Raw genomic sequence first — 16,499 nt, 5'->3', positions numbered from 1 at the left:
CATTCACAGGGATAATATAACAGCTGAGAGTTAAACATAAATCTGGATAACTAAGCCTGCCTGAAATCCACCTCTTTGCCAGCTTCTAGGTTGATGAAAAGTCAGGTTGAGTCAGACTTTCTAGTTTTGTCGGGATATGCTTGGGTTACAAAATGTCTCTTCAGAAACCAATAGGTGATATCACAGAGACTACACCCATGCTTTATAAAGTATACGGTAAACAGGGCTGGTCATCTTCAACCTTGGGCCCAGTGATGCTGATCTTCATCAGTGATGGCCTGTTTTCTGACTTTTTCTTTTCTCTTCATGCTTCCTTCAAGCTGGCTAATTTCTGTTGACTTGATTTAATAACATCCCTAAGTTAAAAGCTTGAGGTTTTGTAGGTTCTGTAGCCCAATTTTTTTTTAGTCGAGCAGGATAAATAATCTTTGATGAAGCCTTGATAATCCCCGAGGTAGGGCTGAAAAGTTCATAGACTGACTAGGAAGGAGTTATGCCTTAGTGATGAAACTTGGCATGCATTAAATTCAACACTTTCTGACACTTATGGCATGGTTTGTTTTCAGATTAACTGACGCTGATGGAGTGTTTGCGGACTCTGAAAAGTTGAACCACAGACATTTTGTAAATATGGATAAAATTTGGCACTGTGGTGTTATAAAATATCTGCAGAAAAAGGGGTTTACGCCCAGTGAAATTTACCCCGACATGGGTGCTACTTGAGGGGACGATGCTTCAGCTGATTCAACTGAGAAAAAGTGGGCAGCTGAATTCAGGAGGGGGGACAGGGAGAGCCTTGAAGATGACCCAAGGTATGGACTTCCTGCCACTGCATCAACCCATGAAAACATTGACGGTGTTGAAAAATAAACCATGTCATAGCTGTCAGAAAATGTTAAATTTAATGCATGCCAGGTCTCATCACCATGACACAACTCATTCCTAGTCAGAGTATGAACTTTTCAGCCCACCCTCATAAATAGAGGTGGGTACCAAATTAGGTACTTTTATAGGTACCAACCAAACTCCGTCAAAAGTACCGGGTACTGTACTGATTCACGTAAAATCAAAAGGTACAATGTTTAGGTACCTAAAAGCATCTTTGTGACTGTAAGGGAGTGGAAGAGTAGGCATTTTTCCATGCTGACATGAACACAGCATTGCAAGGTTGTATACTTAAGAATAAATATGTTAAATTGAAAAAATAAATATTGAATTTTTATTATTGAACAAATTGATATTTTTTACAACATAAACACAAAAAAATACCAGGTACTGGTTGCCAAGTACTGGGCATCGGTATCGAAACGTTCCAAAGATGAAAGGTACCCATCCCTACTCGCAAGCCTATATATTTAGAGGCACAGAAATGTGGAGATACATGAACACAAAAAAGGGTTTTCTCTGCTTCTCAGACTAAGTGTTGGCTACTTTTTTTTGTTTCAATTTTTTTAAAAGAACAGTTTTGAGGTTGTGACAGTTAGCAGCTTCAGTGCTCTGAAAAGTTCAGTTTTCTTTTTAAACTTTCTAAAACATTTTTACATCTGTTGTTTCCTGTTTCCACCAGAACACATCCTAGTTTTCATGCCCTCCCCTATTCTTACCTGGGACCATTCCCCTGTAATCCACATGAAGTGGCAGGGTGCTCCTTTGCAGGCCTGCTGTAATGGAGGCTGTGATGAAGGCTCACAGTAATCATCCTGGACAGGTGTCATCCCTGGGCCCATGCACCCAACCTTCCTGCTCCTCATGCCTTCTCCACAGGTCACGTTACACTGCAAAAAAAATACAACACGAGAAGAAATCAGGAGGAGTGAAGAGGAGTTGGCAGAGGGGGGGCAGTGTTGTCCTTTCAGCAAGATCATTGTGGACTCTACAGACTTCTGGGCTTCTCCTTTCATGTGTAGGTTTGAAGAAGAAATTCAGCGCTGTGTGACAATGGTTACATTAGCTCTTAAAGAGGGCAATCCCAAACATGTGCTGTGGTTGACATAAAAGATAAAAGTTAAACTGCTCTCCCTCAGGCTCAGGGATACTTTATGGGAGCTTTTAAATATAATGACATGGACCAGAATCTGCAAATTAATTTAGGTTTAAAAAGAGCAGCTGTGCGCAGGTTTTACGACAACGTCTTTGTGTTTCACAAGAACTGAAAGACTGGAAGGCAGAACTGGTGAAGAAACACGGCTGCAAGTCCTCAAAGAAACACAGACAGGAATCTGAAATAGTTCAAACATTCCTGCAGCGGGAGGATCCAGCGCTGTGTCCCTACATGGTGCCCCTCTTTTATGCCTTTCTCTGGAGGACAAAGCACGGGACATTAAAGAAAGATGAGCAGAGAAAAAAGTGTCTGCTAGCGTGACACAGAGCAGAGATATTCAGAGGGACAAAAGGGAATGATGGCCATCAGTACTTTGAGGCTTGATATGATTCACTGACTGATGGCTATCACCAAAGCCCTTACAGCTGACACAAGACAGGAAATGTACCTGCAGGTTGTCTTTTATTGGTGCAGGGGAAGAAAGGAAGAGTGCAGATTTCAGCCAATAAAGTCCTTAATAAGACGCTTCAACATCTGCTCAAGTGTCGAGCACTAAAAGACCAAAGGAGAGGAAAGTGATGGTGAAATAAATCTGTACTCACAGATTCATCCCACTCGCCAGCGACCCAGGTGTACTGTGTGCACTCTGCACTTTGACATGGCCGAACAGTGGCAGGGCGAGTGTGCGAGTCACAGAGTTCCTGTCTGACCCGTCCAGTGCCTTTGAGTCTGCAGTACACATCCCGGTTCTGAAGTCCGACTCCACAGGTCACAGAGCACTAGAGAGGGGAACACATTCAATCAAGAAAAAAGGATTCAAATAGCAACTCAGTTTCTGGCATTTATACTAAATCTTTTGTTTGTAATACTGTAAGATATACAAAGCAAAACCTGGCATCCAAGCAAGTTTTTTATCTTATTTTCAGTAAAAAAATGTTTTCATTTAAGATATTTAAAGACTAAATGGTGCTTGATTGGCTTGAGACATTGTTATTTCGGAAACTTTGACAAGAAAATGTTTCACCCCTTGCCTTTTTTCAGGACTTTCTGCATCTTTTTTGTCTTTTAATATCTTGAAATAAGATATTCTTAAAAGGCTTGTCAGGGAAATGTGGTTTATATTAAGGCCAATAAGACAACTCTTACTAAAAATAAAACAGAAACACCTGTTTAGATTTCAGATTTTGCTGTGCAGTAATAAGTTGGGGATATGCTGGAATCAAGAGCCTTTTTTAATGGAATCCTCACATTATCTCTGAACTTTTATTTGTGCCTCAATAAAAAAACAAAAAAAAAAAACTGGGAGAGTGAGAGTGGGATTGGAGAGAGAACTGTATTACATGAAATCCAGTACTTTGTGAGGCTGAGAAATGTTATGAACTTAATTTCACACCTTTAACACTTCTGTAACAGGTGTCAGATGATGATTTGTAGCATGCAGAAGTGTCAGCTTTACATTTGTATTTTCCACTGCAACAATGAACCATGATTGAAACTTTGAAAAAAAAAAAAAAAGTGTTTTTTTTTTTTGTTGGAAAAAAAATCATTGATTAAGCATGTACGGGACTACATCAGCAAAGACATGCTGGCTTTGCTCACAGGGGGGCACCAGAATCAACATGAACCAAGTGGTTCTCACACTCTATCACTTATCTACAGATTGATCAGTTCATTTACAATGAATGTAAGTGGATGGTTGAGCTAAACAATTAATTTAAAAGACAGCACAAGACAGAGGTGAAGCAAAACACAAATGACAAAGCCATTACAGGACAACGTAACAGCCTCAGGGGAAAAGAGTAGAGATGCACCCATCCAGTCCCATCTTGGTCTTGGTCTGATACAGACACAAAAAGCAAGATCGGATATCGTTGACAAACAGGTGATCTATTGAGCAGATCTACTGGGCTCATCTATTCAACTCAAGTTAGAAAAGCCTGAAGTTGATGAAAACATCATTCTCAACTTCACATTAGAGACATGGCCGATAACACAGCTTAAGTATTAAATGACTTTAAAAGTTGAATTAGTGAATCCCCAAAAGAGAGGAGAAGAAGAAAAAGATGCATTGAACTCAGTCACTAGAGAATATTAATCTAAACTGGGAATATGCAGATATACGTTAGTGTAACACTGATGCTCCCTTTATTTCCAAAGATTCTCCTGAGTATCTTTAAACACATCCTTTCTGGAATGCATAGACATAGTATTAACTACAGATTTGTTATTGATTTAGTTCCTGCAACGAGTAAAACCCTCAGGGGCTCAAAGGAACAGTTTTTCATGTAACTCTAATTTACAATAAAAGATATATCTATGGAAGTGTTGACAGGACATCTTGAACCTCTACCATGTTCAAAAACTCCTCTTTGTGTTTCAAATTCAAGTGTAAGGCCTAAGCTGGCGGGCTCAGAGACAGGAAACATGAATCTACATTTGTACTTGGCTGCAGGACATGGAAGGAAACCAGGAGAGAGAACTCTTTAAGCAAGCTGTATTTGCTGGATGATTGTTATGAACACTGACTTCACAAAACCAGCTCCTCTTGATATATCCTTGGTGTAATGACACATCTGGCAAAATATAATCAAGTACATGGTAAATGGACTTGTACTTACATAGTAAAATACTATAAAAAGAAGCTATTTTCCTTTTTTAGAAACATGATACTCTCAGTTTTGCAGCATTTTTTGTTTTGCTGTGGCTGCATCATATTATGCTGTGTGCTCTATAAAACAGCGATCTTGATAAATTTAACTGCAGTTTGTAGTTCCTTTTTCAGACATGTATCTGAGGTCACACGGGGGTCTATCTGTAACATCTCTTTGATGTGCTTTGGGAAGCATACCTGCATACTGAGGAAGCGCTCTGTAAGGCTCCAGCTGATCTGCCTGATTTCTCTCCGACTCTTCCCCAGACTTCAAAGAACATCACTGTGCCTCAGTGATTTCACACAGTCAGAAAATCTGAGCACTTTGCAACCAGATTTACATTTCCTCCCCCCAAAAAACTTCCAGATGTAGTGGTGCTATTTGTTTTGTTGGTTTCTCACTACGTTTGTTTGTTATTGCTGTGTAAATTCAGCTCGATGTGAGGAATGAGTTCTTGGGTTTGGAAAGAGAATAAAAGTTACCTTCAAACCAAGAACTTTTTTTTCTATTATGAAGCATGAAAATGAAACCTGCTGTATCAGTGATTAAAGCTTCTGATGACTGCCAGGCTTAAAAATCCTTATCCATATTCTTAATTCTTTGAAAGACAGTGTTGCATAAAAAATCAACCATGTGTCCAATGTAAATTCAGACAGAATCTGATTTACCCAAACAATTGAGACCAGAGGTTGTGGTCAAGTGATGCTTTGTTTGAACATAAAGTGTGATGCTCCTCAACAGGTCTGTGGATTATCAGTGAAATACAAGAACTATCTCAGAGGAACAACAGGCTAAAGTCTCACATGACAAACTCACAGATTGCTATGAATCAGCTCAAAGAGGTGTCAAGAGTTTCCTTCAATCATCTCAGAAACATCACCAATATAAGATTATCCAGTCATTTAATGATGCTGAGGTTCTCGTCTCGTCTGTTTCATCCAGACAAGAGTCCTGCCAAGTCCTTCTGTCAAAGGAGAGGTTTTGAGATCTGTTTTGTCTGGTTTGTCTTCATTAGCTGCCTGGTTATCCCACATCAGAGTCTAAAGGTGCTATGAGGAGGATCTATTTTGAATGCACTCCCTCGCCACCTTGTGGCCCAGAGTCTCTGCACACTGTTGTAAATTACTTTTAGTGATGTGTGTGTTTGTTTTGGAATTAAGTGGGGTCAGATTGATACAAATTTTCTTTGTTCAAGACAACTTTTTACTGAATAAGGTATTTGTCAGTACAGTTACGTAGCACTATGGTTTGAAACGTGACATCAAGCACACATTGTAGGAGCCGGCTATATGTTAGCCTGGTGCTCAGACGTACCTGTAGGCTAACGTGACTACAAGTAAACACTGTCAGTTTGTAAGTAGTTAAGTAGCCATTTATATTTAGCGCAGCTGGCAGTCTGGTGCTCTAAGACATGTCTGTAATGTCTAACGTTAGTAAATCCTGGTTAGCTTTGTCCTGCCAGTCATCCACCAAGTAGAGCTAACGTAACCTCACTCTTCATTTTATTGATAGACTCTCAAGTTTGAACAGACCAATGCAGAATAACTGCTGCATGTAGGTTGGAATGAACACTAAAACAAACAGCTTAGCACCTGTTTTATATAGTGATACAGCCCGAGCTAAAAGCTAATTAGCATTAGCTCGGGCTGTATCATTCTCTGTTTAGCTTTCTTCTGCTCTTTTGTCCTTTTTTTTGTTTGACAGTTCGGACCCTGTGTCCATCATGGATCGGACCTGAGTGGCCCAGCACGAACCTTATAGGCTGCTCAATTTAAACACAAGGGCATACCAGTGCACACATTTGTAATGATGATTGAGCTTCATTAGTTATGCTGTTATATTCTAAAAATTGTCAACTATAAATTGTAAGAGTTCATTAGTTATGCTGCTTTTGAAGGGTAAGTTTAAGTAAACTGAAATTATGTTTTTTTCTTCTGTTGATGATGTCAATTGTGCAATTATTTTTATTTTTACACAGTATGTTAGATGTGTTTCTTTCAGACTTTTGCTGCATCTGTTTGCTAACATTAAAAACTGTTTGCTTGGAATAATCGTCAACACTCTTCTCTTTTTTTACCAGAACTATTTCCTTTCTATTGAACCAGTCAACAGACAGATCTTTCAGCGTTATTCAGTGAAACAGTAACAGACACCGTAAAAAATGTATTTTCAAAACTCTGTATCTCTGGACAGAAAAACATGATGCAGAATCAAATATCTAACAGTTGTTCAGTTTTTTCCTATGTAAATAAATGAGTTATAAAAAAATAAATTAAAAGAAAAATGTGAAGAAGGTTTCATGTCCCAAGAAGTTTCCCTCACTCCCACCCAGCTCTTCTAACATGTTTGCCCATTACCCCCCTTCAGTCAGAGGTGAGTGAGAGGGCTGGGTAGCAGTGGAATAACTCACCCAGAGGGTGCTGAGGTTTCAGAGTTGTCACATGCATGGATATTAAGATATAAAACATGTCTTTATGCTCTGGTTGAGGATTTCATGGTTGCTGGTGGTATGTGGAGGAAGATGATTGCTTCCAGACACGGGTGGGAAAAAAAGTGGGAGAGGGAAGGAGGGGAGGAGGAGAGACCCCTCAAAGGCTGGAGAGTCAGAATGGAGGTGGACGTAGGTCTTCATGGGTATTTTGGGGTTTAAGTTAGCTGCAGTTACAAAGAAAAGAGGAAATAAGTGATGGATCATAAAAGAAGCTATGGAGAGATAATGATGTCCATTTTTGAGCTCTGAGTGTTTATTTTGTGTTTTTGAATGTGCAGTGTGCTTGTTCCTCTGGGCAATCTGTCACAGTATGATAAAGAGCATGACACAGCATTCCTCCTTTCAGTCTGCTCTGCAACTTGTGATAAATTTGGTTTTGAATATTTTCCGCCCTGTGGGAGCTCGACGTGACTTGGAGCCAAATCTGTGTTGCAGCTACATGCATGTTCTCTTAGCAGTAGATATCACGGCTGTGTGGTCGGCTCCACCATGACTGTGACCTCGACCTCCCCCCTCCAGTGACTCCTCTATGCACAGCCTTTGCCCTGTCAGTGTCTGGTTGCACCAGTGAACAATGGTGCAGAAACCTGCTGTGCTTGAGAATTTATGTTGTTCTTTGTGTCATGCTTTCATCTGTATGGGAGGCCGTGCTAGGCGGCATCAGCTGCGTTTAAGTAACTGACAAATCCTTAATGAGATTTAGTACACAAAATGTGTTTTTTAAGCACAATCCTCCTGTGTTTTGCAACCAACAGCGCTCTGGAAACATACCGATCCGTGTTTGGTCTGCAAAGAAACTTCAAAGGAAGTAGTGTTATATCATAAATCCCTTCTTAAGATTGCACTGCACAGCTATTTCAACACTTTGTTGGAAAACTCAGCATCTAAATGTCAAGTGCACCACATAAAGTGTGTTTCAGATCCAGCCTGTGGTGTTTGGTTCACACTTGAGGAAACCACACATTACTCTTCAACAAGAATAAACTGAGCTGTGATTGGACAGGTGCTCTGTGTGTACATGTCCTACATCTGCAGCCTCTGGGAAGTCTCGGGCTGTGTTTGTACTTGTGTCTCAGTTGCTAGCGGCAGTTACTGTTACTGAAGTCCTTAAGAGAGTGTTTTGCGAGACGAAGAAAGGGCAAACATACCTCTGTCCACTTGTTGGCTTTCCAACTGGGGCATCCCCGGGTCCTGCAGGCTTTCTGCGTCCGCGGCCTGGGGAGATGACTGCAGTGCTCTTCCTCTACTTTGGTTTGGTTTTGGTAAACACAGTTTATCTCCCGCTGCTTGGTCCCACGACCACAACTCACTGAACACTGAGGGGGTAGAGAAAGGAGAGGAAAGAAGAATGAGAATCTGTGTGCAACTCTTCATACCATGATGTTCAGCATGTTCATGGTTACAAAAAAGTGGTTAAAATACATTTTCTATAATGAGATGTGGGATTATTCAGAGAGTAGGACACTATTTTGGAGACATAACAGTAAAATGGGAATTTTCAAGCCTTTAAAGCTCAAATTTAACTCAAAACACGTCCACAGGAAGCAGACACAGAGGGGATCCACACAGTCATAGATGCAGAGCGCATAGTGTGCAGCCCAGTGTTTCTCTCTGACCTACATAAACACCATTAAGATCCCAACTAAAGTTCACTCAGTGCACCCAGCAGCAGCTTCCTCATTGCATTTCATGGCCAAGTGATCACTCTACAAACAAATTTAACCAAACAACTTAAATGGATTTCGCCAAAAACCTTTTTTGTCAAACACTCAGACGCTGATGGAATGCAGCCGGCTATTTAACCTGTAAACAGAGGAATTACTTTAAGAGCTGCTGTGGACAGGCAGAGGCTGGGGCAGGAGGAGGAAACGACACGGAGCAAAACATTGATGTATGCGCAAGGCAAGACCATCATCTGGTACGAATAAGGGGACTTCGGAGTACTACAGGAGAGCTAGGGAGACGATGACGACCGTGAATAAGAACCAGACGGCCCTGATGAAAGCGCTGAAAACAAGATTGGAGATGAAAATATTCAAAAGTCTTTGGTACCCATGAGGCCAGACGGCAATTAGCGTACCCGCTATTTCTGCTTGATGAGTGAGCGCCCCCATTCAAAGTTGCTTCAAAAATTGGGTGCTGGAATCAGACACACAAGACGAGGAGAGTTACATTTCTTTCTGAGTGTATTTTCCACTCCAGATAAGAAACATAATATAACATTGTCCTCTTATTATGATGCCAGAAGTGTTGCATAACACCAAACACTTTTTTTTCTGAGCGGTCATGGCACTGATTGTACAACAGATGATGAACCATGAAAAGACACAGCCTAAATTTAGAAAATTCTCTAGATTTGCCACATCTTGTCCAGTTTCTAGAAGCTGATTTATGTTTTTCCTGTAAGAAATCAACTGATATTTGTTTGGATATCCACTTGATCCCTTTAAACAAAGCTACCCCCAGTTCTTTTCTTTGAAAGTGTGGTGCAGGCTGTGTACACACATGCATCATACACATTGTAATTATTGAGGCATTTTAAACACAGGGATGGCTCAGCTGACGGAGAACATCAAAGCCAAAGGCCAGAGCTGAGTGACTAGTCCTGAGCACGGCAGATTCACATACCCGCTGCACACTCACTCAAAAATGATAACAGAAGTGCCTCTACCTCAGACAAGAGCAGAGACAGGCAAACATGTTGAAGGAGGGGGGCTGAGGTGGAGGGGTAGCCCCTCCTTACTGTTGTAAAAGCAGGAAGAAAAAAAAGAAAGAGGAGGAAAAAAAAGGGAGGAAGAAAGGAAATCGCAGCCATACGGGCTGTGCTCCCCCAGCTGAACTGTATCTGCATTTTAACGGTGGGAAGAAGAGACGCTATATGGCGAGTTGCTCCTCCCTCCGCCCTGCCAACCTCATCTGTCAGCCATTAGTTAATCAGGGCTGGTAATGCAGAGCGCACAGAGAGCTGGCACCGCTCGTGGGACCAGAGGACAGCTTCACCTCTGAGAGCAAAGAGAGGGCAAGGACTCAGGGACCTCTGTTACACTGAGCTACAGCTGGGCGGCTTCAATCAGCAGCACCCACTCAGGTAAGACTACTACACTTATCAGTTCTTTTCAGCGACTTAAAGTGTGACAAGTTTGCATCAAGCTGTTTTATCCTCTGAAGAAAAGGAGAGGTGGCTGTTTTTGGAGAGTGGATGTTTGCATGTGCCTGATATTTAAGAGCCTACTTTGTATCATGATAGCACTACATGTTCTTCATTTTAACCTCTACATCTCAGACAGGGTATACTGGCACCCTGATGCTATGCTAATGTGTTGCTAAGCTGTGTGGGTGTTATAAATCAATGAAAAAAGAACGCTCTGTGAAGGGTCTCTTTAACATGCAGAGGAAGAACAACTTGAGAAAAAGCACAATCAATCAGTCACATGGGAAATGAAACACCCCTGAGACAGGTTTGCCCTCCCACGTTGTCTCAGCAATTAATTACACATGATTAGGTGGGCTAAAGCTAGTATAATCCAGCCGTGTTAGGCATAATGTGGATTACTTTAAAATGGAATGACTGAACCACTTTGGATTTGGCACAAAGTTGAAAGCCAGCCAAATCAAACAGCTTTTGTGGAAAAGGGTTTTTGTTCCTTAGCTGAGGAGAATTTCAACCCATGAACACATATTTTGATATTTGAAGCCAAATGTAATGAACACCCAGCTTTTATTCCTCTCTACTTAATAGCTCTAAAGTGGGGCTCTTATTTTGAAAGAGTTTCACAGTTCTGGAACAAATTACATAATTGAGTGTTTAACTAGGCACAGCTAATTTATGCTTTTTCTCAGGCTTAAACCATCAAAAAGTAGAAGGGAGTTTATTATTGATGGCTGGTTTTGATCAAATTAACAAAATCCAACTTTCTGCAACAAAATAACAATCAGATTTGTATCAGATGTCTTTATTTTAACATTCTCTGTCTTTGTTTTTGACTGGCAGGCGAGCACTTTAAGATGACCCCACCCACTTCTACGGTGTGAACAGGTGAGCCAATGGGACACACGGAAACCTTGAGACATCCAATAACAAACTTGACTAGCATTTTAAGATCTGTCACTCAGCCAATTTGGCAAACAAAGAGGCAAATACAGCACCGTTACAGAGAGAGAAAAAGGGGTTAAATTCCACCAAACCAACACTTTGGTGCAGATCAGATCTCCTTTGTGTGTTTACATAAACGTATTTGATCACTGATCACTTGAGCCCCGAGCAGAGTTTGAGAACAGTCATTACTTCTGGAGCTATAATTATACTGTTCAGGTCTTTGTGTCTGAGGATAAAAACAGAAGTGAGTGTTTTGAAAACAGCAGTTCATGCCAGGGCTTATACATCAAGAGGATCTTTGTTAATATCATAATTAAAGCTCCTATAGGGAGTTTTAAGCCTACTATGGTACTGGCTGAAAATAATATCATCAGCACAGAGATCAACTATTTCTACATGGCTTGCTCTCATGCATGACTGCTAGACAACTTCAGAAACAGCAGAAACAGTTACAATGATAATAGATTAGACTGTTAAAAGTGAAATGCTTTGTGGGAAATGCTACTTATGCGTACAGTACAGCAGAAGGCGCCAAAATACTCACAAACCACAAGTTTGTGTGTGGAGCTTTAAAGGTTGAAAACAGCAGTCATTCAATGTCTATACCTTAAAATCATGTCTGAAATGATGTTTTTTAAATATTAGCTTTTTCAACTTGTAAAGACATTTTCTGCAAAACAATAAAGTCATTAGAACTCTAGGGACTTAAGTTTATGTAACACAGTAACATGGGATAGATGATGATGTGCATTAACTGTTAAGGGAAGTTAAACTTATTTTTAATTGATGTATCTGTTGTATGTTATCCACTAGGGGTGCCAGTATGGCATTCATGGTTTGATAAGTGCTTCAGAATTGAGGCTTTTGTTTAGTTGTTTGGTTTTTGCTGTAACCCATGCATATAGGTCTTTACGTTAGCTCTGTTTGCCCCCTAACAATCAATGTCTGTGAGAGCAGTTCAGACCCTTAAATAAAATAGTATTCACTAAGACTCATTCACAAAGAAACATAAAAAACATAGTTTTACATGATAAAGTTATGGAATCACAACATGCAGTCACAGTAATGCTTCCCATAACAAAGCCTTGGTTTAGCTAGGAAAAGCATATAAAGTATATAAAGCATAATGCATATATCAATGTATTTATTGTAACAATATTAAATACACCAGAACTCCCTTTTTATTCTGCATTAAAGTTGAAAAAATAAATAATTTAGCTCTTAATACATAAACATTTATTTTTTTCTACAACTTGCTATCCCTGTAAAATGTGTCTGAAAGGCCAACATTTTAATGCAAAAAATAATAAGAATAATTCTCCAAGCCAAACCAAACCTAACTGGACTAAAATCTGAAGAACCTATTGAACCATGGGCTAACTCTATCGATGCATCCTTATTATCTACACCCTCTGATTCTAACTGAGGCCATATCTCAAAATGTGAGAGCCAAGGTTGCATTCCGATCACATTGCAGCACATTTGCAATGCAAGACGATGGTAATACCAAGCATATGGTAACTGTAGCTACATGGACTCTTCAAAGGAGCTCCGTGCTGACCCAGAGCAAGAACAAACTTGCAAGAGCATGAAGAGAGTGTAGAATTATACCCTGGGCTGCGTGTTGTCAAAGCTGTGAGATACTGAGCCTTCAGACACAGATACCTGCTCTTCAAGGTCAACTAAATCAGTTTTGATATCTGTGGATGACATCCAGTACAAAGAGGCAGTGATATTCCAGAACTGAATGCTCTTTTTGATAGGCTAATTCATTTTGTAACATCATCAGTGGAATCAGAGTGTTCTCTGCCGCCAAGATTGAAGTGCAAATCAGAGAAAGACAGACAAGAGAAAGGCAGATGAAGCATCAGGGAACATTCAGGCTGTTTCTCTGTTCATGGTGTTGTTTTGCAGGGAGGTTTCAAAGACAGAAGTCAAAACAACACATGTTGTCAACATGGGAGCAGCTGGCAAGAGCGGCGTCATGGACAGAGGAATGTCAAGAGTCATAGATCTTTTATCCATCCGGGTGGAGAAAGCGCCCAGAAACCAGGCACAGTAAGAGCAGCGTGATATCTGAGTATTCATTTATCTAACCTGTCTAATGTTAACCAACCAACTCCATCACCCGTAAGCAGCAGATAATAGAAGTCTTTTAAATTCAGTGATTTTGCAGAATGTTAACACAGCTGTAACAGTGAAGTGCATTGCAGTGACTGATTTCAGATGTGACAGGTTGGTTTTGCTCTATTATTCATTGCAGGTCAGCACTGATTGTAAGATGTGGAAATAATTTCCTGTCTAAGTCCCTGACAGACAGTCAGCTGCAGCTCGCTTCTGATTGGCTACAACTCCACAGCATATTCTGCTCTCCAAGCCAGCCTATGACTCTGCCATCTTTAAAGAGTTAAATAAACACAGGGTTGAGTTGACATATACAGTTTCCTCAACAGGGTTTCCTTTTTAAGTCAACACCACTCAGTAAAGATACACCAAGCAACCATAAGTCAAAACCAAATGACAAAACAGCCAAGTTTTTTTTTCCGTCTGTGTAAACATTCCACTGAGGGCTTTTTCCATTGCTGTGTTAACCTGAAAACCTAAGCCCTGTTCACATCCAGATTCTGCAGCAGGTGAGGAAAGTCAGGAACAACTGGAGGAAAGGTAGAAAACGAACAAATTCTCTATGACAGAGCCTGATAAATACAAACAGCAGTCGAGCTGTAAAGTTATAAAGCATCGACCTTTGACACATGACATTCAGAGCTAACTCCCCTCTTCCTGCTCAACGTTAAACAGCTGCTTTTCTAATCTGTCATAGCAAACAGCTTGCCACAGCTTGCATACGGGGAGGTTTGGAAAAGCTCAAGAGAGGAAGATCATGACCTTGCATTTATTTTTATAAAAAACAAAGGCACAGATTTGTAAAGCAAGTGATGTAAGAGAAAGAATAAGATAATCATACATTATTTTTTCAGTGGAAAGAAAAGGAAATGGAAGAAAATCCACATCTGCTATGCATGTGTCCCATTACTATATATCCACAGGCAGAGGACTCATTTTAATATCATGTTTAAATGGGAATCTCAGCTTTTTCTAATGTGGTAATAGCTTTGAAACCTTGGCTCTCCAAGCATTCCTTAACACACAGTATCAGTGAGAAAACACAACATGAATGGATTATAAACCAATTCAGATGTTGTTGAATGCCAAGCACGTAAATAGAATCTCTGAAACAGACTTTGGCTGCAAAACCAAAAGCTTAGATGGAGTTAAGGTATCACTGAACACTTTATAAATAAGACAGATTTCCGTCAGAGGCTCCCCTGTTTCTACCTAAAACAAGAAAAATCGCCATTTCAAAAGTAAAATTTCTAGCTATTCGAATCCCTAATGGAAGATAAAACATCTGGTGAGGCAAAATCAACTGCTTTTGGTCACTGGAATGAATGAGAGTGAAAAGTTATCGCACATCGATCAAGAAGCTTAACTGTGTACATCAAGAAATAGCGTTATTTATTTTGATGGAGAAGAAAAAACCTCAGATTTTCAATAAGAATATGTCTAAAATATATTTTAAAGGAAATTGCGCATTATTAAGTCGTAATTACTAAAATATCTTATAATTTAGCAGCGCTTTTGTCCAAAGCAACTTACAACATCAAGCAACTGTGGGTAGAGTACCTTGCTCAAGGGCACCTCAACAGTGCTAAGGAAACTATGCTAACTCTAGGGATAACTGATATAAACATTTTGGCCAATACTGATATCCAGTATTAATATTGCTGTTATAGACAATAACTGATATTTACAAATATCAATATTGGTAAAAAAAATAAATAAATAAGTATGCTTTGTCTTTTTTTTGGGATCAGAAACAAGAAGAGAGACATAAAAGAAGAGAGTCCACTCTTCTTATGTAGTTTTGGCGTTTACATAGTCATAGAAAACAATTTTATTTGTGTCTTAAAGGATTGTTCAAGATGCTCTGAAAATGGCCGGCAGCTAATGAGTAAATATCACACTGTTACACATCAGCTGATGCCAATATGTTAAAAGAAGACCAACATTGGCCAATACTGATATTGATACCGATATATCCTGCATCCCTGGCTAACACCTCTCCAGCTATTAGCCCAATTCCGAATCTTGGTCCATGCCAGGACTTGAAACAGCGACCCTCTAGCTACTAAACCACGCCTCTTTTAACCTTAACAATGATGTATGGCTTTGCTAGTTTTCTGTGTCACACTCCAGACTCAATCCATTGTCTCTGTGTTTGAAACTATTACTGATAATCAAGATTAAAAGGAGTTAAACTTGAAGAAAAATGGAGAGGACATTTTTCACTATTTCACAGTTTTACAAGCCTATACTTTCAGCTGAGTTATGGAGAACTAAAGTGCCAGGTTGAGAAGCAAGATTAAGCATTATAGGGTGATATTTTGCCTAAAATGTTAGCATTGTATTACCAAAAGGGGACGGCAACTTTAGCTCAGACTGAATAAAGTTTCAATTTACCATTTCTGTCTATATATCCTGCTAACACTGGTGTGTCATCCAGGCGTACAAATCCTGTGCATATTTTAACTCTGTATATTAATACACTAAAGTGACATAAATAAATCCATCAACTCAATCTTACAATGGCTAAGAAAGAAGATGTTTTTCTGAAATACCAATCCAAATTACTTCTAAATTTCCGGTCAAACTTCTTCATACAGCCTAACTATCAAAAGTGCATTTATTAGTAATGTTTTAGTACTGACTGTGTGTACAATTACGATACAAATGGCATAGTAAGAGGAATAGCAAGTCAGAATCAAAATAATGACTTTAGAATGACCAGATTTGAAGACAGGTTGGTAATGTTAAGGGCAGTTTACTTTCATTGTAATAAGACACTAAACAAAAAACATCAAACAGATTCGGACTAAAGACACAAATCACACATGAATGTAGCTTTCATGGATGAAAAGTGCAGCACATGCACACCAACAAGTCAACCAGGGTACAGCTAAATCTGTAACCCTGTGTAGCACACCTACAACACCACCCATTCGTATATGTTGAAGTGTCAATGAAGAACGATTAACTCCCTGCTTCTACACCCAATCTATCACTGTCCAACTCATAAGAGGGGAAAAAGCTTTTGCACTTGTATGTCGAGTCCTACAAACTCCATTTCACTCCATCAACTCGATAGCACTGACAGGTCCA

The 16,499-nt window shown here is 39.8% G+C and overlaps 1 protein-coding gene and 1 long non-coding RNA gene across 3 annotated transcripts in view; one reads left to right on the top strand and one right to left on the bottom strand.

Moving 5' to 3' along the window:
- Nucleotides 1-16,499, bottom strand: part of LOC141796287 (A disintegrin and metalloproteinase with thrombospondin motifs 20) — an 89,558-nt gene that overhangs the window by 7,301 nt on the left and 65,758 nt on the right. The window contains exons 29-31 of the mRNA XM_074677318.1: nt 8,332-8,499; nt 2,644-2,820; nt 1,605-1,775 (exon numbers count right to left, since the gene is read on the bottom strand). Coding sequence (XP_074533419.1) covers nt 1,605-1,775; nt 2,644-2,820; nt 8,332-8,499 — 516 coding nt within the window. The remainder of the gene's footprint in view (nt 1-1,604; nt 1,776-2,643; nt 2,821-8,331; nt 8,500-16,499) is intronic.
- LOC141796288 (uncharacterized) lies at nt 10,014-14,148 on the top strand. 2 transcript variants are annotated; one of them, XR_012598882.1, is made up of 4 exons: nt 10,014-10,271; nt 11,175-11,219; nt 13,194-13,337; nt 13,543-14,148. It is a non-coding gene; the product is annotated as an uncharacterized LOC141796288 (long non-coding RNA). The 2 variants fall into 2 exon arrangements; XR_012598881.1 differs by having other exon boundaries at nt 13,194-14,148.

This window comes from Halichoeres trimaculatus, unplaced genomic scaffold, assembly GCF_033239565.1.
Source record: "Halichoeres trimaculatus isolate MK-OKI-2021-1 unplaced genomic scaffold, fHalTri1.1 fHalTri1_scaffold_10, whole genome shotgun sequence".
NCBI lineage: Eukaryota > Metazoa > Chordata > Actinopteri > Labriformes > Labridae > Halichoeres > Halichoeres trimaculatus.
This window is presented reverse-complemented; position numbering and strand designations above follow the sequence as displayed.